Genomic DNA, 21985 nt, shown 5'->3' with positions numbered 1-21985 from the left:
TTTTTTTTTTGGCTGTAAGCTATTTTATTTATGGGCAGAGCAACGAATCAGGCGCCTGGTCCACCTGATCAAATGAGTGCATTCACACTGAAAATTTAATTATAGGCTAATGGAATACATTTGTATGTACATATATTTATGTACTATGCTGTAGCTAGGCTTGCAGAGGGAGAATTTTCTATGCTTAAGTAATCTCTACAATTATTTTATTTAACTTTTAATGGAAGATCTCATTGCTTAATGCTCACAGCAATTAAAACACAGAACAAATTAATGCTAAAAAGTCAGCATCAGTAAGTTTGTTTCAGCTACTGAATATTTTGCTGAAAGAAAGTTTTGGACAAAGCGGTAATTTTGATTTTGGAGCGTAAAATAAATCAATTAATAAATATTTTACACCCATCACTACTATTTTTATTTGGGTTAGGCCACGTAAAACCAGAAGATGGAATTGGATTTCTTCAAGGTTCCAATGCTTACATTTTAAGCTTTCCCAAAAGGGATCACCTGGTCAGTTTTGAATACTGGAAGTGTCTCAAAAACAGTCCTGAAAGTGGTGACGTGCAAGATCCTCCAATACCCAGCCACAAAATCCATGGAAAAACCAATATTTCTTCTTCTTTTTGTTTTGTTTTTAAATACCATTTGAAGACTGAATAATGTGTAGTTACATTTACATTTTGTATATAGTAATAATTCTTTAAAAATTACTGAATTAAAAAGATTAAGTCAAATGAAGACGCCGTCGCCGTCGCCGCTTCCATCCCGCAGAACACAATCACATAAAGACCCCTATGTACTCATAGGCATGATATGTCGATGGTATTTTCTCACAAACAGGTTGCTTCATTGATCACATTTGTGCTGTGCTGAAAGAGACACTTCACTCACTCGGCGCTGTGCTGCATTGAGACTCTCGAGTCCGCATTTGAATACGATTCGAACAACTTGTTGGAGGCTTTTCCCGCTGCCTCTTCAGCCGCTGCCGAGCAGCGCTTTGAGACACTGAAGCGGCTACTTTGCATGGGACTGGACTGGCCGGCCGGCGGCAATTGGGAGCTGTCCGGAGCGGTTGTCCGGATACGGCGTGAGCTCACGACCCATTCGCTCTGTGTGGTCTGGGGCACGTCTATGGTTCATGGTCCCGTCCCCACTTTGCACTCTCCACTCTCCAGTCGATGGTTAGAAATTTGCTCTAGATTCAATTTATATGCTCTCTCGCTCTCTCGCTCTCCCTCAGCGATCCCCAACAGCAGCAGCAGCAGCAGCAATCCCATCCCCATACCCCTTCGAACCGCAGGCCGTTCGACCCATATCAGCTATTGTTTGGCGTTAATCAGTTTATAAATACTTCGTCACTTGCATTTTTTCCCCTTTTGCGACTGTACTCCCTCCCTGAGCTCCCTCGCCCGCGCCCTTACCCTCCCTACCTACATATGGGTTTTGGTTTTTGTTCTTTGCAATTCTTTAGTGGAATTTTTGCGCAATATCGGATTTCACGAACGGAACGCAAACGCAAACGCAAAAACCAAAAGCAATGAAATCGTAATTGGAATTCCTGGTAGAGCTGCTGCGATTGTGCCGACCCGATCGCAGAACCATAAGCTAATAAATGTAGTTTGATTGTAGACGTTCATCATCATTATGAGCACAACCAATACATATGTCCGACTCCAGCGACTAGAGCTAAAGCGGTTGCCCTGCTTTTGCTTTTGCTTCTGGTGCTGCTGCTGTTGCTGGAGCTGGAGCTGGTCCCATTGTACTTGGCATCGTTTCTCGAAATGCGTCAGCGTTAAACAATTGAGGGAAATGCCAGGGCAGGGACAACCCCTTTCGCGGCTCAGGGGCAGTGGCACACACAAAGCCCAGACCCAGACACAGACCTCGACACAGGCCACGACACGGCACAGAACTGAACCGAAACCGAACCGAAACCGAACAGAACAGAACAGAACTGAAACGAGACGGAGCGAACGCCTTGAAACAATGAAACATCGACCAGAAATTAGCGCGGTTGTCTGTCAAATTTGATTTTGCTTTGATATGTCACTCCCCTGATGATGGCAGGGGCGGGGGCAGGGGGCAGCAGCAGGGTGGCATACGGCGAGCAGGGTAGGGTTGGCCAGGCAAAGGAGGGGCACAGGCAGAGGCAGAGGCAGAGATGTTAGTGGTGCAAGAGGAGCTTGTCCCGACATCGATTTGCATTTCTGAATGTCTGCCCAGATGTATATCGGATATATAAACGAATCATATATTCCATGCTCCAGGGAGGGGGCTTTCGATCTGTGTGCGTGTGTGTGTCAGCCTTTGTATGGCTAATAAATGTTGAGGAAATCCCAATCACCAGTCACCAGCCCTTGTGGTGTGCACAGTGCACCCAGATCAAGCAATTGGGGCATAAATCATGGCAATGTGAGACACCTTTAGTGGAAGCTCCCTTGAAAGAAACTCCATCCATGAATGCAACCATTCATGATGAATGCAAACGTAATTTTGGATTTGTAATGCAAATAAAGAAATGTGATGTTGATATTTTAATAATAATAATAAAATTTTCGAGCTTTAAAAGTCATCAATTTTAATTAGAAATTATTTACTCAATGGATACTCAATGTTTCGTTCTCTCCTTTAGGATTTCCGCAGCTGAAGAACTTTGCGGCAGGCGCCGGAACATGTTTGCCAGGTAAGCTCTCTCCCTGAAATGCAGACAAGAGTCAGAGGTAGGCACTGTGTGGTAGGGATAGGGACTGTAGGCAGGACTCTGAGCAGAAATTAAGTGGGACGCCTAAAGGTAGGCAATGCGCAGACCATAATGCAGTCGTCCTGGCAGAGGGGCAAAAAGCTTATTCGCTGACCGAGTCCAAGGACCGAATTCTCCGTATCCCCTGGCCAACAGAGGGCAGCACCACTCTTTCTCTCTGCATCCGCATCTGTATACATATGTACATATATGTATCTATATCTGACTCTTTTTTTTCTGTCTCGTTCTCTGTCTCTACCCTAATTAATGGGCATTCCTGCGCTTCATTTCGAATCGGTTGCCCCAGTGGCGGGGGCGTGGCCAGGCAGGGGGAAAGGGTTTCGCATGGCAGGCCCATAAATTTACCAAATTGCTAATAAAATAAACAATTTAGCTAACAAAAAAAAAACACACACAGAGCAAAAAAAAATCCACACACATGTGAAGAAAGAGCGAGAAAGAGAGACAGAGAGAGAGAGAGAGAGAGAGAGAGAAAGACAAAAGTCAAATAATGAAATTTTCATTTTCATTTTGTTGCATTCGCAACGGGCAATAAATATTTTCAACATACGCTTTTATACGCAATTTGCACGCGCATACATCTCCCCATACATGCTGCTGCTGCTGCTGCTGCTGGTGCTGGTGTCCGTAGGACACCACATGTCCTGTCCTCCGTTTGCTTTAACCCTTTCGACACACACACGAACCCACACACAGATACGAGCACGAGTACAAGCCAAAAACAAAGCGAAAGAAATGCGAAGCGCTCACATAAACTTGTCTAATAAGAAACGCTCTGGCAAATCGTGGCATAGGGGGATGGATGGATGGATGGATTGTGGATTGTGGAGTGCGAAGTGGCTTTTGAAAAGGTGTGTAGTGGTGAACGGGCTAGAGGAGTACGGAGCATTGTGGCAAAGGGGCACCAATGAGTGCGCCAATAAATTGAAATGTCTGTCGACCAAGTGGGAAGAACGTCTGTTGATTGAACACCCAAAATTTGGGGCGAGAAACTATTTTATTCTGACGCCATAAAATCAACTGGGAAACCAGAAAAATACCCACAGAGTTTCACTGCAATCGTATGAATTTTCTTGTCGTGTAATATGGTCTACATGTCATTGAATACAATTCTGAAAAAGAAATGAGGTTCACATATTTCTGAGCGGACAGTCTGCTATTGCTGAGGAAGAATCCCGAAAGGTTTCGAAATACTTGCAACTTGCTTGAGAATAATTAAACATAAAAAATGAATCAATGAAGAAATGAAGAAATGTTAGCCAGAAATTAAAGTATCTGAAGGGAATATTTTTCAATTGATGATATATTCTTACAGGTGTATTATTTATTTATTTAATTAATTTGTATATAGAACAGAGCTCGGCACGGCCTCTATCTATTGTGCTCACGTACACGTGTACCACAGTGTTTGGCACCATACAATGTTCCGTTTTGCCTGCTGTAAACGCACACAAACGCACCGAAAGACATGTGAATATGTGCGTGCCGACCACTTATATAGCAATATATGTAGGTTAATAGGTTTATGTTTTTAAGTGTATTATTCACGAACTTGCAGTCACTTTTAGCCGTTTAAATCTATTCCCAAAGCATTTTCTTTCAGTTGCAAAACTTGTAGAAGATTATGAACCTTCTGTCCTGAACCACTTTCGACATCCCATCAGGATTTCGCGCTACGTTCGTCTTGTTGCCGTGGTGGCATTGTCTTGCCTACTTAATTGCCATTTTGTTGCTGTTGTTGCCGTTGTTGCCGTTGTGTCTGTTGTTGTTATTGTGTGTTGTAGTGGGTAGGCCCTTCTAAGGCTCTAATCTCTGACTGGGGGCCAGCCAGTGCAGCCGGGGGAACACGAACTTGGCCACTTGGCCGCGCATTCTTTTTATTCTGTTTTTATGGGGCGAAGTGCCCTGCTTAAGTCTTCCTTTAGTAGCAGAGCCACTCGACGCCTGCATTCTTCCAGAGTCGGGAACTTGAGGCAACTCAACGGCAGAGCGAGAGCCTGAGCCAGAGCCAGAGCCAGAGCTCACCAGCAACAACATTAGATGAAGACGAAGATGGAGATGAAGATGATGATGAAGGGGCTGGCTGACTGGCTGGCTGACTCGCTGGCTGGTAGCAGGCACGTTGGGAGAGCCACTTTTGAGCCATTTGCTGCGAGCAGATTGCAAGACAAGATTACACAAAGGCCAAGAAGACGGCGAACAGAATGAGCCGAGACTGACAAGTAGGGCAATTTGCCTTGAATGGTGGCTCCGAGTGGGTTCTCGGGCCAGTGGGAGAGTCCCAGAGTCGGGGGCTAAAGTGGAGCAGAGAGCCACCCACATGACATTCTCCCGGGGTCTGATGCTGCTGCCGTTGCTGCCTGCTGCCTGCTGCACTTGTGTCGACCCATCGTGATGCACTTGTCATGGCTAAGATTTTAATTGGCATTTTTTCCCCTTTTTTTCCATTGTGCCACGAATCCTTCCAGAGCGTGTCTAAGTTTTATTTGCTGGCCATGGCGAATGCGATGGCAGCTTTCCCGCTCCCCCCATCCTGATCCTAATTGAAACACGTAAGACACGAAACACAAAAAACAACAAAAAAACACACCAACACCCAATGAGAGCCAGCTCTGAGGATGAAGTTTGTGATACCCTTTTGCGATTGCTCGCTCGGGGGCAAAGTTTGGCATGTGAAAAATACGTAAGAGCGTTGCAAGCATCTTGTGATAGTCACAATACCCTCCCTCGGCAAGGGTATAACGGCATTCGAATCATCCACTCACTCGCATGAAGATGACATGTGTGAAGCGAAACCAATCGCGATTCACATCGCACCCGTTGACTGCATGTGAATATGTCAACGCCAGTGGTGGAGGGGTGGCCAGAGGATGGCAATGGATGGGCGGATGGGTGGATGGGTGGATGTAGATGTGCATATGGATGGACAACCTGTCCGCCAAAAAGGCGAATGAATTCGGGGAAAGAATCAGCAGCAGAAATATGATCCGTTGATGGAGATGTCACTGTTCGCAGCCAGAAAACTGAAGGAATACCCAATACTAATGGGTGAATGATGAACGAATGCAACGGAATCGAATGGAGAATGTGGCAGAAATAGCAAATTGCATTATAAAGAATTGTCTGGAGAAACTATATTTACTTTAATGTGCTACCAGCCGGATACCCAATGCAATCGGTGGGCTTATGTTTGAGAATCTGCCTGTTGCCGCCAGTTTGAATGGACTCAATGCAGGAATGCCCTTCGAAGGACAAACGACAGAGCCTGGTGAACAGTTCCACGATGTCTGTCCGCTGAAGGGAGTTGATCGTGTTGCAGGAGAGCATTCAGGGATCAATCACCTCCTGCCGCTAGCTTAGCATGGCTCTCTTCCTTTCTCCTGTGCTCTCTCTCTCTCTCTCTGCCCTCTGTTTGTCTCTCTCTCTCTCCCTCTTTGCCTTTGTGTTCATCTCTTTCTCTGAGGCCATGCATCCGCGGTATTTCCTGCACTTCGTTACCACGTCCAAATTTCACCGAAGGCCCAGAAAAAGTGAAAGAGCAAAAAGTTTAGTGCAAAAATTGCGACCCTCTTGTTGTTGTTGTTGTTGTTGTCATCGTAGTAGTTGTTGTTGTTATCTTAAATGTGGTTGTTGCTGCAGCTTTCGTTTTGTTTGCTGTTGGCGCAAAGCGCTTTGCACTTAAAGTTCGTTGAGTTCGCTTGGGTCGGTGAAGCGGAAAGGTGGCCTGCAGTGGGGGCGAGGGCTGCGAAGTTGGCTTAAAAAAAAAAAGAGGTGGGCTGGGGGAGTGTGGAGAGAAGGGGTTGTGCGGTGGGGATCGGGATCGGGGCCGGAGCAGGGGCCGGGCAATATGGCAACAGCAATCACGTTAACCAACTTTGACACAAAGCTGACTAAAATGCTGCAGCCCAGAGGGGCATTATGCCACCTGGCGGTGGTGGTGGAGCATGGTGCTGGGTGCTGGGAGGGGGGGGGTCGAGGTAGTTTGCCAGCATAACAATGGACACGATGGAGAGGCGAGCAGTTGCCAGTGGCAGTGGCAGAAGACGAAGTCACACGACAAGCAAGGAATCTAATTAACAATTTTCCATTGAGTGCGCAAATTACGACCAACAGGAGCGGAACGAGCGAACGGAGGGAACGTGGGGCCAAGGGTACAGAAGGCTGTCCTGCCAAAGAGCGGGATACAGACACAGACACAGAGACAGAGAAAGCGAAAGCTAGAGAGCGAGACAGACAAGAGCAATTAGACAGGAACAAACGCTGGACAATGTCGGAGACCCGTTGTCAAAGCGAATTTCGTGAATAAATTCCAGACGAAGTCGCTTGAAGGACATCCATCCACAGAGGACCCGACCACCCGACCGACCGACCAAATGAAGCATCAGGGAAAGTGGAACCACAGAAATGAATTGTTAAGCGAGGAATAAAACTGCCATGGAATATTAAAACAGTGGGAATATGGAATACTTTAATTTATGGGGATGGCCACGAATGGCTTACGAGTATTCCAAACAGGATCCGCAAACAGGCTGTGCAATAAAAGAATGACACAAATATAAGCAATATATGCATAAATAATCATTGCCTGCACTATTCGAAGCACTAACAGAAAGCTGAAAGTGAATTAAAACTAGGAGGAAGAGCTAATAATTCGTTAAAGACTTTTGCCGCAGAATCAGATATAATTGTTGGGTCCCAACTCTTGGAATAGTTTGAAGAAACCTCCAAGTTTTTGTGTACTATTTTCTACCTTATGGCCTTGGGGAAGATTCGATGAATAAAATACCGTAATAATGCCTTGGGTTTTCTATTCGCTCTCCCCTTGCTATACCCCAAGCCAAACCAACCCTTGCGGGGGGGGGCATATCGCGTACTGCCCCCCCACCATGCTATGCCCCATTCCGTTGCTCCACATTCACTCTCTCTATCTCTCTCTCTCGCTGTACGAGTGATTTTCTGCGTTTTCTGGTTTCTGTTTGATTCCTCAAGCAAATAATTCAATTTAATTTCTAATTAGTACGAAAAAAGCACACACAAAAATAAGCAAAAATAGATGGCAGATGGCAGATGGGCAGGGGCATGCCACACACCCACACACACATGTACAAAAACGCAGCCACTTTGGTTGCTAATGCAAATTGCAAATGCCCCTCAACGATGCCACCGACGATGACGACGACGATGACGTTGCCGCAACGCAAGCGCCAACGTCAATGCTGACGCAGACGCTGACTGCGACTGCGACGCTGCCGAGACGATGCGTCGTCGCGTTGCCAACAACTCAGCCACTTTATTAGCGTATTTTGCCATGCAACTGTTTATGCGGTACACACACACACACACATCCCACACGGCCACAGTGCTGCACTGCCATCTCATGCACACTGATGCAGACACACTAGCACAGCACATGGGCGAGGAATTAGTCATTTTGTTGGTTACTTGATGCATAGCGAGGGGAGCATGGGCAAGGGGTGAGCGAAAGGGAGAGGGGAGCTTAGCTTAGGAATGGGGGCAACTAGAGGATGACGATGGATATGGAGATGGAGATGAGGATGAGGATGAGGAGCCATGTGGAGACCGCGGCTAGCTAACAAAAATGGCGCGCAGCTTACAAAATGAACAAGTCAAGGAGGTGGCAGCGGGTTGAGAGCAAGAGAGCGAGGGAGAGAGCGAGAGAGTGACAGAGAGAAACGTGGGGCAACGGAACCCAGAGCGACAACATTTTTTATGCGCTTTTGAGCAAATTAGATTTCCTAATTAAATTTTCTAGTGAAATGCGCATAAATTTCATAAAATTCACTCGGAAGGCGGTGGGCGGTTGGGCGGTGTGGGGGAAAAGCTTTTCTTTTATACAGTCTGTCAGGCAAAGGGGCAGGGCAAGCGGCAAGCGGCAAGAAAAGGATAGAAAGAGAGTGAGGAGCCGCTCCGTTGTCGCCTTTCATTTTGCTGCCACAATTTTGTATGCCCTTTGGCAGAGGGTGCTATAAATTCTTCATTTCCTTTCCATACAGAGTATTCCAAAATGTCTTAAGACTCTATGGCTTGGCATATACATATGTATCCCAGATCCTTGTTTTTGCTTCAAGAAATATGGGATCAAGGGTATTCCCTGCCCAATGATCATTGCTACATGTCACAGAGTCACTCCACATTTTCATTATCATTACACATAAATCATAAATCATGGCATCAAAACGATGAGCAAAACCTTCCACAGCATGGATCTGCCATTAGTCGAATGTGTGACATTAGATGGGTATTTTTAATCGTATTTAATTAGATGGTAGAAAGTAACTTATTTGCCGAATGATCAGCCTGCTAGAGTATCCAAAGCTTCGTCACCCAACGGGCTGCACATTTTCTTTCTTGTTTGCTTTTTTAATTTTTCGTGCTGACGCAGTTGTCGTCGTCCTCCGTCGTCCACCGTCGTCCTCCGTCGTCCTTGTCGGCGTCGACTGCGTCGTCGTCTGCTTAAAGTAATTAACTAAGAAAATTTTAATTGCTAATATGTTGTGATGCATGTGTGTGTGTGTGTGTGTGTGTCGCTGTATGTGTGGGTGTTGGCAGGCATGTTGGCATGCTGCGATGTCCCCTCCTACCCCCCGCCCATTCCATTCCTTTCCGGGGCGAAACTTTCAAATAAAGCTCTACTTCCATTTTGTCTGTGTGTGTGTGTGTGCGTGTGTGTGTCTATGTGAGCTCATTAAAAGTGCGATGGCAGAGCCACAAATTTGCCGTTGCCTACTTTTGTGAGCCCGAAATGAACTAATTTCTGCATTTGTTTATGGTAATCATAATTGTTGTTAATTAGATTTGAGCAGCTCTTCTCTTCCGGATGTTTGTCAATCAGCATAGAATGGTAATGGTAATGGATTGGATCTGATTGGCAGAAGCTGAACAAAATAACAAATCCAACTAACGATTTGACAGAAAGATACGAGCCAAAGGAATGCTACGCTGCAGATACATACATCAAATATAAACCTGATCCAAAGCAGCTTCACATAATTTAAATACCAATAAAATGCACCCAAGTTATACTGATGAAATGCACACTTGCATATGCACTGTATGTACATACATACATATGTATTGCATACATAGAGTACACTCTCCCTCTTCTCTCTCTCTCTCTCTCTGTCTGCGTTAATTGAGGGAATTACTCCACCATCACTCCATTTTTGACGTTTTTCCACCGAAAATGAAAATAATTACATGGGGATTTGTGTGTGTGTGTGTGTGTGTGTGTGTGTATTTTTGTGGTGTAATGCAGTTGGGCCGTAATTTAAGATGCGATTGTTAGCCTTCACTAAAAATTTCGCTATGCACTTCAGTGCTGGAGATATTTTTGGCGCATACGAGTATTTAGTGGAAATCAAGTCGGCATCGATATGCCTATACAACATTCAACCATAATCCCCATACCCATACCCATGCCCATGCCCAGTGCTTTCCCCATCCACCAGCCGCATCCACATCGACAACCACAAAAACAACGATCTGTTTTGAGGATGGAGATGATTCGGTGGATGAGGACTGAAAACTGAGGACTGAGCACTGAGGACTACCCGTCAGCGCTTCACTTGAACAACTCGACGGCAACAACATGCCTCTACTTCATTTTTCATATCGAATTTCAATGCGAATTGGATTTGGTCGAGGTCTGCCCGCCCTACCTCTGTCCCCTCTCTATCTCTCTCTCTCTATTCCCCGCTCTCTCTCTCTCTCTCTCTCTCTCTCTCTCTCTCTCACTATGTTTGTGTGTTTTGTTTTCTATACTTTCCAAAAAATTAAAAAGAAAAAATAAACCTGTCTTCTGCCTCCTGCCTGACTCCTGAAGAGTGGGCCCGGACCAAAGCCAAAGCCAAAGCCAGAGCCAAAGCCAAAGCCAGAGCCAGACATGGCACTCCATCTGCACCGTTTACACCGTTTTGCACCGTGTGATTTGTGTGTTTCCGGGATGCTTCAGCATTTGATTTGGCCAAAAGGCATACGCATCTTGGCAGCATGCAACATTCAACAGCCTGGGGCATCTTCAAACCTCGATCGCCGCTAAGTGGCGATTTGCAATTTGGCGCTGCTCTGGGGGCACAAGTGGCCGGCTCGTTGGGGCCCCATTCGAAAGGATCGCAATACCATTCTCATCTTCATACACACATATGTACATACGTACATGTGTATACTCGTAGTCCTCTGACAGTCAAACAGAAAACCCCTGTCAGCGCAGCTACCGCGCCTGTCATCTCCCAATCGCATCTTCCTTTGGCCGCTTTCACTTTTACATTTGGATGTCAAGTGGGGTTTTCCTTGGAACCAAAGATGATGTGTCACAATCCCCAACAGCAGCAACAACAGCAACAACAGCAACAAAATAAAGCAAAAGAAAACAGTTCCCGACAAGTGGGAAACTAGATACAATTATTAAATATTTAAAACAACAGAGAGAGAAAAAAAAAACCACTTAGAGCCGCGCTTCAGCGCCGACTGCCACATGTGGCCGAGGGGCCGTTCCGGCCTCCGTGGTTCAGTCTGTGGGTCATGGGAGCCTCGTCAACTAATTTGACAAGAACATTGGATTGGGTAGACGCCTGAGATAGCTGGGGCATGGTGCGGAAATGCTGCGTCTAGCGGCATGAGTTTATTCAACTGCAAATGGAAGTGCGTGGAACTCGTTCAGAAGAAGTTACATCAGGCCGAATGACTGAACATCTGTACGGCTGTATGTAGAACTCATGAGATGACCGAATCTGTATTTAATTTCAGGCTCTCTGGCACCCAAGGACTTTGGAATGGAGGGTCTCAACGGCTTTGGTGTCGGGCCGAATAGCAAGAAGAAAAAGAAGAAGCGCAGGCACAGCCGCACGATCTTCACCAGCTACCAGCTGGAGAAGCTGGAGGAGGCCTTCAAGGAGGCCCACTACCCGGACGTGTATGCCCGCGAGATGCTCTCGCTGAAGACGGAGCTGCCCGAGGATCGCATACAGGTGAGTCAGACAGGTAACCCGATACGCGGACATTGTTCCCGTGTACTCTGTGGGCATTGTCTTCGCACCAGAACTGCTATTAATGGGCTCCCTAATGAATTAACGAACTAATTACATCCGTTGAGATAATGTAGAGATGTCGAGACGATGATGATGGTGTTGGCTGTTGGCAAAACAAAAACGCGGCCAAGGAATTTGCATTTCCTCTGCCTTTCCGTCGCAACGCTTTAGAGCTGAAGCTCTTTTGTCATCGTCTCATGGTCTCATGGTCTCATCATCATCTTGTTTGGATTTCTCTGCTCTGATTTTTCACACCTCCGACTGGCTTTTGTGTGTGTGTGTGTGTGTGCAGCGTCATCATGGCATGGCATGGCTAACCATTTTTAATAAGCAATCAGCGGCACTGGAGCAGGAGTGTCTCAAGTGCAGCCTCCTCGAAGAGCGCTCGCTCCCCTTTTCTCTCCTACTCTTCCCATATTCATTCCTCTTCTACTTCCTTTGCTCTGCGGAGCACTCGCATAGTTGGCATGCTTTAAGGAACATGTCCACAGCATTGCGAACAACGCAAAATCCGGAAATCATTTAACGCAGTCCGCTTCGTCAATGTCAGCTCTGCCCGGCCTCTCTCCCGCTGGGCAGCCCAGCCAGGCGACAACGACGGAAAACGAGAGCGTGAGAGAGAGAGAGATAAAGAGAGAGACAGAGCAGCTATGGAAAAAAGGAAGAATATTTTCAGCTACGTTTGCGAATTTATAATTAAGCATTTTAATGGCCGTTATTGTTCTAAGTCCCGATACCCGAAACGGGAGTGAGGGAGCGCGATGATGGTCCCCAGAGCGAGATGGAGCATCTGGTATCTGTGTGTGTGTGTGTGTGTGTGTGTGTGCGTTTTATCGAGTGAACTTCAACGTTGGCAAATTGCCACCCTTAAAAAGGCACACCGAAAACTGCTCTACCCCTGTCCATGTTTGATTAGCAGCCGCAAAAAAAAAATAAAGAAAAAAAAAAAATATTGAAGAAAAAAGCGACAAAACTCGCGTAATTATGGCGCAATTTCATTGCCCTGCCCTGTTCTGCCCTGTTCTGCCCTGCGCGAATTGCCCTTTTACCCGCGCCTCGAGTGCCCCACTCAGAGCCACAGAGCCACGGAGTCTGGGTCGAACGTCGAACGGGTTCGCCATCGGATAGGCATCGGCAAGAGCTCTGGACTAGACTTGCTGGAGAGGTGGGAGAGGGGTATGTTATGGAATGGGATGGGTCTCTATGCTAATGGCAGGCTCTGGCTCAAGTGCCCAGGCACTTATACTCACACAAACCAACCAATATTCATATATTTGGTTATACTATAGTATATATACGTGTGTGTGCACCGACAGTGCAGTGTCTGCGGCTGGTTATCCATCTGAAACTGATTTGAAACGACCCAAGTGACCTATGACCCGTTCTTTCGTTGAAGAAACAATCGATATATGGAAATACTTGAACAATCGATCGATTAGGTATCGGAGCTCTATCGAAAGTAGAGTTGAAAATTGGATTTCCTGGAACTTTGTAGATTTCCTTTGCCGAAGAACCAGATAGCCGGATAAATTGATCGATTAAATTACTAATTAATACACAAATGTTACGATTAAATGAAATCCCCCTTCCCACCCATTCACAAGTCAAGATATGTAGGTAATATGCACAAGGAATCCATTTGCTTGGCTTTGGGCTCTCATAGTAATCGGATTTCCTTTCAGCATCTGTCTGTCTTCTCCGCTAATTAAAACATCTCGTAAGCGCACACAACTGTACATCTGTGTACGAGTATGTATGCATGTGGATATGTGCATGTGTATGCAATTAACCCACTAAGCCCCAGCTAAGCACACCGCACCACCCAGGCAGCCAGGCAGCCAGGCAGCCAGGCATCCAGGCACTCGCACCCACGCCATGCCACACTTTCAACGATGCCAACAACTGGCATTCGGCAAATGGTTTTGTAGCTGTCGCAGTTCCAGTTGCAGTCGTAGTGGAAATTGAATTTCGAGTGTGTAAAATTTTCCAATTATAGACTTTGGAGAGTAGTACACCACCACATACATACATACATATATACATACATATATACTGTGTGTGTGTGTGTGTGTGTGTGTTGTGTAGAGCATTCTGAGTGGGCACTTTGAAGGAGCTTTTTGCCTTTGGCTTGCTTGGGGGCACATGAAGCGTTGCTAAAAGCGAGTCCAATTAGTAGCATTACTACTAACACTTCAATTTTGGCCAGAGTGTGTGTGTGTGTGTGTGTGTGTGGAGTGAGTGTGAGAGAGAGAAGGAGGGAGAGGGAGAGGAAGAGCTGGCACTTCCACTTCCACTGGTTGTGGCCATCTCTCTGTCTCTGTCTCTGTCTGGTTGGCTGGGGCAATAACGGCAATAGTCATCAAGAGCAGCAAGGAGTAGCAGCAGCAGCAGTAGCAGCAGTAGCAGTAGCAACAAGGAGCAGGAGAAGGACAACTGGCTGAAGCAATGGCGCCAAAGTACGGCCATTTTGTGTGTACAGCTGATGAGGGTCATAGAGTGGGTGGGTGGTGCGGCGGGGAGTTTGGGCATGGGGCATGTGGCATGTGGCATGGGTTAGTTGTAGACCAGACCAGAGATACTAGCTAAAAGGGGGTGGGGGAGCAAAGATAGAAGGGCGTAAATTTGCATTTAACGTTGTTTGCGGTGCCCACAAATGGAGTCGGTCCCTCTCTCACTCTCTCTCTTTGTCTACACACACACAGACACACTGACAGCTGCACAGTGGGACAGGACAGCAGGGCTCAACAGTTAGACAACCACAAAATACTCGAAAAAGACCCAAACAACCACAAAACGATGCAAAACAAGAACGAACAGGAAGAAGCAGAAAGAAGCAGAGGACTGACGGCAAGCACCGACACACAGCCACACATACATATGTATGCATATGCAAATGTACATGTGCGTGGCCTGCAAGTGTCATTGAAACTAACGGCACTATTTGTCAGAGTGTGTGTGTGTTAGAGTTAAGTTTGAGTAAAAAAAGGCCTGTGGAAATTTTGCTTTTGGCTGGCAACGATGGCGCCCAAAAACTAACAACAGAACAACACATACAAACACAATGACACGCATACACAGAGATACCCCCCACACACACACACAAACACACACGCACACGCACACACACTCACTAAGAGTAAGCCAAAGTTCGCTTGTCGTCCTCGTTGTACCAGCATCGAATGCGTTGCATATTTTCAGGCACTTAAGCTATTTTCATGAAATGTGCACAACACACACGCACACACACACACACCATGCAGATTACCCTTGACACCTCCCAAAACCTCAACCCATACACACACACATACACACTCAGAGTTTTCGCACCCGTTTGCTTGCTTGCTTGCTTTTTGGGCTCAAACCAAAAGCAAAACCAAAACCAAAACCGAACCGAACCGAACCGAAAGAGGGAACGCAAAAGCACTACCGACTACACTCGGTATTGATTTTAATTGAAAAATTGTTAATTTTCCATGCCACTAGCAGTGGCTGCCACGCCCACTCGCACACCCGGCCACCCACTGAACTCCCCCCCCTCTAGGAACTTCCGGCAGAACCCAGCCTGAGCCACGTTGCCACGTCGGTAGGTGTGGGTTCTCCTCCCTCCTCCTTCTCGAGAACATTGCCAAGAGAACTTTTTGTGCTGCCAATTTCGCCTTCGTGTGAGTGATTGTGTGTGAGTGTGAGTGTGAGTGTGTGTGTGTGTGTGCAAGTGAGTGTGTGAGTGGCTTATGCTATGCTGCTGGTGTTTGGGTATGCCTCTGCTGCCCCCTCTACTGTGTTTTGTGTCTGGGCAATTACACGTTTCTGTGTGAATAAATTTCCAACCCCGAAGCAAAAACGAACGAATTTCAGAGCGGAATGAATACTTTTCCATTCACTCGAAGGGAATAGTAATTTGGATATACACTTACCACAATAACTATGCGCACAAACATTTTGTTCAACTTTGCCGTTAAAAAAACACGCGCCAAAGGGAAGATAGAATTTTTAATTTTTTATAACCAGTCAACAAGAATTAGGGGACCCTTTAGGAGTTAAATTTTTACGAATTTTTTTTTTTTATAAGTTTTTTTTTAAAGAATTTTTAAAATCTGGTTTTTTTTTGTTTTTTTTCAGAGGAGTGCTTCTATTTTCCTTACTTGTTTTTATTCGTTGTTGCGTGCCCCCCTACCTTTTGTTCGCTAATATGCTTCTTTTTTTCATTTTTGGTTTTTTTTCTTTAAACTGGGGCGAAGGTTTTCACGCTTATTGGGGGGTTGGTATTGCTCACATGGCCACGTCCAAAGAAATTTTGTGCTTTTCCATACTGTCTGTGCTGAAGGTGCACTCGTCCTTCAGCTGCCCGGAGTTCTTTCATTTTTTGGTTTCCATTGTTTTTTCTGGGAATATTTTTTGAGTTAATATCTTCCAGGCGTTTCGTACAGGGGGGTGGTTTGCCCGGCGGTAGCCGTGTTGTGTGAAAAAAACCATAATCCAGTTTGTTTTTTTACACCTTATTACTACTATTATTTTTAATCCCAAAGGTCATTTTGGTTCACAGCCTAGTTCATTTGAGTAGTGTTTCCCTTACATCTAACTTATCAACTTTACTTAAAATAAAACAAAATGTACAAAATAGTCAGAATTTCGGTCACAAAAATTATGCGTACAAATGAATGGACACACATAAAAAACGTCTTTTGTGCTTTTGAATGACTGTCTTGAAATTGATAACGGTAAAAAAAAGTTCCCATGGCCAATGGTTTCCACGGGCACTCGGGACACTGGTGGAGTTCGTTGTGGATAATCAAATATTCTTCACCTTAAATTTCGCACGTCCGTCAAAAATTGATTTGCGCAACGGGCCGTGGCTCACTCGCCCCACACATTCTTAGGGCTCTCAAAATCTGATATATTGTTTACATTTCCCCCTTTTATTTCCCCCATTCGAATTACATTTTTAGCGAGATGTGTATGCACAGCAGTTTTTGAGAGGACAATTCTGTGGGTGCTGTTGCTTGTGGGCAAGCTTGCCGATGTTTATCAACTCCTCCAGCTCGTCTTAATCACGTCGTAACCTCTTTATTACAGCCCTATCCACCTTGGCACCCATGATGGGAGCAAACCTCCGAAAATGCTCTTCAATTCGACGTTGATCCTCGACGCTCAATGGCTCTGAAGCAACAGCGGCCAGTCTTCGCTTCTCTTCTTCAATCTTCTCTTCTCTCTTTGCCTCTTCGCGAAGAAGGACCTCCACAGCCTCTGCGTCTTCCTCGGGGGTCGGCACCAGTCTGGACTTCTTGCGGGGTGCTGGCGTTGTGGGTGGTGGTGGCGTGGGCGGCCTGTCGTATCTAAATGTGGGAAAAGGCGAGGTCGGTCGGGGCATGCGGCAATTGAATGGCCACGTTTCAGGATCCAGCCGACCCGCCTCAATCTCCCTTGCCATCTCGACCAGATCCTCCGATGTTAACATTTTTTTGGGAACTCTGTAAGGAAATGGGCTTTTAGACCTGTGCATGTAATGCCCCAAGGTCCCCCCGATGGACCGCGATTGATAAAGAATTTACACGCAGAGACAATTTTCCATGTGGACAAGGTTCGTTTTCAATTGAATTTCAGCACTTTGATATTTCCAATTTCGAACGAAATGTCCTAAAATGTATACACACTCGTACATACATATGTATGTATGTATATGTATACATGTATGTATTGGCCAGAAAATGGCATTCGTAGTGCGACATTTTCTGCAAATAGTTTTTGCATTTAAATTCTTGATATGAACCGCTCCATAAAAGATTCTTTTACCGTTCGAGGCATGCAAGATATGTTGGAGGTACAATAGATTACACTTACATTGCCGGCATGTCCTCTGCATTTTCGTTTTCCTTGTTTTCTTTGGTGACGTACTTGCTGCGCTTTAATGCGTTTTCCGACTCCCATTTCGATCCTGACTTAGTCCCCAACTTGGACTTTCTCGACTCCGGCTTTGAGCCAGCCTTCGGCTTCGACTCCTTTGATTCTCTAAAATGTTACACTTTTGTACGTTCGCCGAATCTAGCCTTGCATTATGTATTCTTACCTTCCCTTTGCCCACTCCTTGGCAATCTTGTTGTTGAGCTTCGCGCACGCGTTCTTCTTCTGGTTATTATTCATTTTGCTCGATAATTTTGATAAAATTTCAGAAATTCACTTTTTTCCGCTATTTTCTGCTTTTTGGTTGTGACAAAATGATTTGACAAATTATTGTTCTCGTTTGACACAATGAAAGTATCGATACCCCGGCCACTGAGTACAGCAGTGCTGTACACGTTTTGAATCAAGTTTGGCACGTGGCGCATATTAAATTAACAGTGTTGGAGAACGCGCTATCGTCAGCTGGAGTTTTATTATGACTTTTGGATGAAACTTTTGCACATATATATATTCATCCTGCGAACATTATTTGCTGCCCTTTAGATGTACAAAACCCACAGTCGAGTGCGACGACAGTGAGCTGTTCATTTCTGGAGGTCATTGGGGAGAAACTCGTAAGGTGCTATAATGAGCAGACGTGTCTCAAAAGAGTGCTGGCCAGCTGCAATGAACAGTGTTGAGAAAAATTTCAGCTGAATAGTTGGAACATGATGCAATTATATAAGGTGGTCTCGTCGGCTGCCGAATCGTTCGGGTTGTAGTCCCTTTACGTTCAGGGCGTGCTCGCTTGTTGAAGAGAAAGCTTTTTTGTAGGCATTTTTAAGGGTCTGCCTTTGCCGACAAGACCACCTTATAATTGCATCATGGTTGGAATTCGGTCGGTTTGACAGTTTATGGCACCCCTGATTAACCTTCAAGTGCCCACATTTTTTTTCGCAAAATAATTATTTTTTTTTTTTTTACTTTTACACGAATCTGGTTTTATAGGACCAAAACCCTGGACCGCCTAGAGGCGGCTTTGGGAAGGTTGGCCAACAAAAATTTCAGTATACAAATTTTGTTGTTTACATTTTTTATTAAAAAAGAAATAAAGAAAGTATAAAAAAACGGATACTAAAAAATAAACTCGCGTATCCATAAAAAAAGTTACTTATGTTTACCAAAATATAAACAAATTTGTGTAAAAACAGTGTATTGTATAAAGGAATCCTTGGGAGGCGACTCATTGAAATGCAAATTGCTTCTTAATTGTTGCGTTTTTCTGCTGGCGAACGATACCACCCGAATAGGGGGTGACTGCTTTCCCATTTCCAATTGGTTGGTGCATCACCAAGGTAGGCAGTAGGAACGCAGATCCAAGACTGTCTTTGGGCCACACTTTTTAATATCGGTTATGGCTTCACAGCCAGTACCTGCGTTTCGTTCTGTGCTTGAATTCGATGCAATCGAAGTTGCAATTAGGCTAACATAGAATCTCTCTTTACCGCTCTTTCGTCTCTTCATCATTGACAGTAAACGCTGCCTCGCCAAAACACTAGTTAAATCGTCCCCTCACACCGCAAAATCCGTTGAATTCAAATATCCACATCTGAAAGAGCTGATAGCTTATGTATTTGTCGTCGCTGCATTTGGACTTAAATATGCCTTGAGTTATAACTTTTTTTCCCCGAATTGTCCCAAGTCCGCCTCTAGACGGGCTTCCTTGTAGAAGCAATAAAAAGCTAACGAAAACTTACTTTTTTATAACTAGCTATCAGCAACACGCCAATAATTTTTTTCCAGCTACGGCTTAATTCAATTTTTTTTTTTTTTTAATTTTCACTTTTTGCAAATTAATTACTGCGCCTGAATTTCACAAACTTTCAACTTCATATGAGTGCAGCAGCTGACGCAAGCGCTGGCATGTATTGCAAACGTAGGAAATTAATTTTTGGACTTCCCTGAATTAGGGAAACGCAAAACGAAGACAAAAAGGAATGCGGATAGCGAATAAGGATATTTTGAATTTTGCCCGTCTAGGGGGCCGGCGGGCTGTTTATAAGTTAGAAGTTAGGGAGCCTAATACACATACTAATATTCATAAAAAAATAAAAATTTCATATTCTCTTTGACACGTGCTTTTTTAACGGCAAAGTTGCACAAAATGTTCGTGCGCATAGTTATTGTAGTAAGTGTACACTTAATGAGCAGGATAAATATGGAAGAGCCAGGCTATTGTGTCCCTTCTGTGATCAAATCACTTGACTTAGAAATCTGTATAGATGGGTAGGATACGACAGGAGCTCGCAGTTTTAGGTGATTTATTTTGGAAATTAGTTTAGCATTTATTTACTCAATATTGGAATCGTTTTCTTGATATGGTTGCCTGCCCCCCTCCTGCCAGTGTGGCCATTTCCACTCCCATAAGAATGGTCAGTGCGGCCAGCCTGCCCACAAGTTCTACGAAACTAATTTACTCAAGTGTCGACGCGTCCAAGTGAACAATGTCTCGATAGAGAGTCAGAGTCGGCTCTAAATGAAGCGCGGGCTCGGACCTGAAACTGGGACTCGGACTCGGACTCGGAGTCGGTCAAAATGTGCAAGCGTCATTGGAGCTGTGTCGTTGGAGTAGCTGCGGCCCGATTGGCAGTTCCCCCCAACCCATGTGCTGGTTGCCTGGGAACCAAAAGCGAACCAAGACCCAGGGCAAGTTGCTGAGCAAGTTCCAGGGCCCGATCGCGCGTCAGAGCAGTCGATGGCAGTGGAGCAGACTTGTGGCAGACAAGTCGACTCGCCGATGCTGCCACTTGACGCAATGCCGTCTGCCTCCACATCGCTGGCGATCGTGTTACCTACCTCATATCGGCCTCTCCCCCCCTGATCGCTACTCTCCACTATCCACTATCCACTACATGCTCTGCTCTGTTCTGCTCTGCTGTGTTCTGGGGTCCCCAGACATTTTCTCAGGCCGCGGATGATCGTGGAACTTCTTCATTTTGTTGACTCTGCGCCGAGTACCAATTCGCTTAAAATGGTATCAGTTCTAAGAAAAATATTATTTTTTTATAATTTCTGGAGTGCGTTAATCTGTTGGAGCAGACGCGGTGCAGTTCGATCGTTTCGGGTTGTGCATAATCACGACGACTCTTCGACATTGACTTGGAGGTTGTGGTTGTGGTTGTGGCTGAGGTTGGACTCCTACTCCGAGCGACCTCGGCTACCCCTTTTGTTGAGTTGAGTGAAAACAGACGGAGAATCCACCGAGTTGCAGTCTGGAGTGCGATCTCTCTCTCTCTCTTTCTCGCCCTTCCCCCTGTCGCACCGCTTGCCACACACTCTTTTGGTGTTGACGTGCCCCGCCGCCACAAAATGAAACGTCAATTTCAAGAGTTTTTCCTGGTAATAATTAGTAGCTGAGGTGGGCATTTAAATACTCGTCGTCTTCCATTTTTTACTGGTTACTGGTTCGCCGTGTTCTCCGGGTAGTTCTCCTTCTCCTGGCGGTGCGAGTGTTCCTCGTATTTGTGTGTAAAAATAAAGCAGCAGCCAAATAATAATGCATATAATTGCGTTTTAAGTAGTTGCTGACGATGCGGCCCCGCAGTATTGTGTTACCTTCGCCCCGGCGTTGTCAAACCCCTGCATCATATGGGGGGGGGGATTTTAATTTTCCACACTTGAGGTTTCCAGGAAAATGAAACGGAAACGCGTACAGCAAGTGGGTGGCTTCCATCCAACAAAGAAAATCTTCTGTAAAGAAAAGGGAGAAGAGTTCTTTGGTTGATTGACAAAAAATGTATAGAAATTAAAGATTAATGTGGATTTTAAATGTATTTAAATTGATGAAAGAACGGGCAACAATCGTGGAAAGATTCGTGGTAGAACAGAACACAAAAGTGAATAAATAGGAAACTGCTACTGCTGCTAAAATTTTAATGCTTAATTTCGGACCAAAAGCTTGCACACATTACTCAGGTTTTGAATCAATATAACGCTGATTCACTACCAAAGCTCAAATTGTGGATCAAAGTAGGAGCAATTCAGAGTCTCCATAATTATGGCATCCCCAGCTAACAATTACGGTTGCTTTGGGTGTTTTGTTGACTGTTTCATTTAATATTGTAATCTATTACAGCAGCTATCATCATTTATTTTTTCAACTGTCGTGGGATGTAATCCCCCAAAGTTCGCTTTGACAGGCAGCTAGTTCGATGGGAGTGCTGGGGAGTGTACACCCGCCCGAAGAACACATGTAAAAGTCAATGGGAACAATGTGCCACTGTGGTTTGTGCCAAGTCCC

General features: G+C 45.3%; 2 protein-coding genes across 2 annotated transcripts in view; one reads left to right on the top strand and one right to left on the bottom strand.

Annotated features, from left to right (window-relative positions):
- LOC111072777 (segmentation protein paired) overlaps positions 1 to 21985 on the top strand; it is a 47679-nt gene that overhangs the window by 6358 nt on the left and 19336 nt on the right. Inside the window, 2 exon segments of the mRNA XM_041592744.1 lie at positions 2633 to 2683; positions 11528 to 11748. Of these exon segments, the coding sequence (XP_041448678.1) occupies positions 2633 to 2683; positions 11528 to 11748 (272 nt within the window).
- On the bottom strand, positions 16728 to 18039 carry LOC111072776 (RNA polymerase II degradation factor 1-like). Its single transcript, XM_022364831.2, has 3 exons — positions 17873 to 18039; positions 17647 to 17814; positions 16728 to 17276 (listed from the first exon to the last, which is right to left on the bottom strand). Exons 1-3 carry the CDS (start codon positions 17944 to 17946, stop codon positions 16853 to 16855), a joined length of 666 nt encoding a protein of 221 aa, XP_022220523.2. The 5' UTR covers positions 17947 to 18039; the 3' UTR covers positions 16728 to 16852.

This window comes from Drosophila obscura, unplaced genomic scaffold (genome assembly GCF_018151105.1).
Source record: "Drosophila obscura isolate BZ-5 IFL unplaced genomic scaffold, ASM1815110v1 contig_185, whole genome shotgun sequence".
Taxonomy (NCBI): Eukaryota; Metazoa; Arthropoda; class Insecta; order Diptera; family Drosophilidae; genus Drosophila; species Drosophila obscura.
This window is presented reverse-complemented; position numbering and strand designations above follow the sequence as displayed.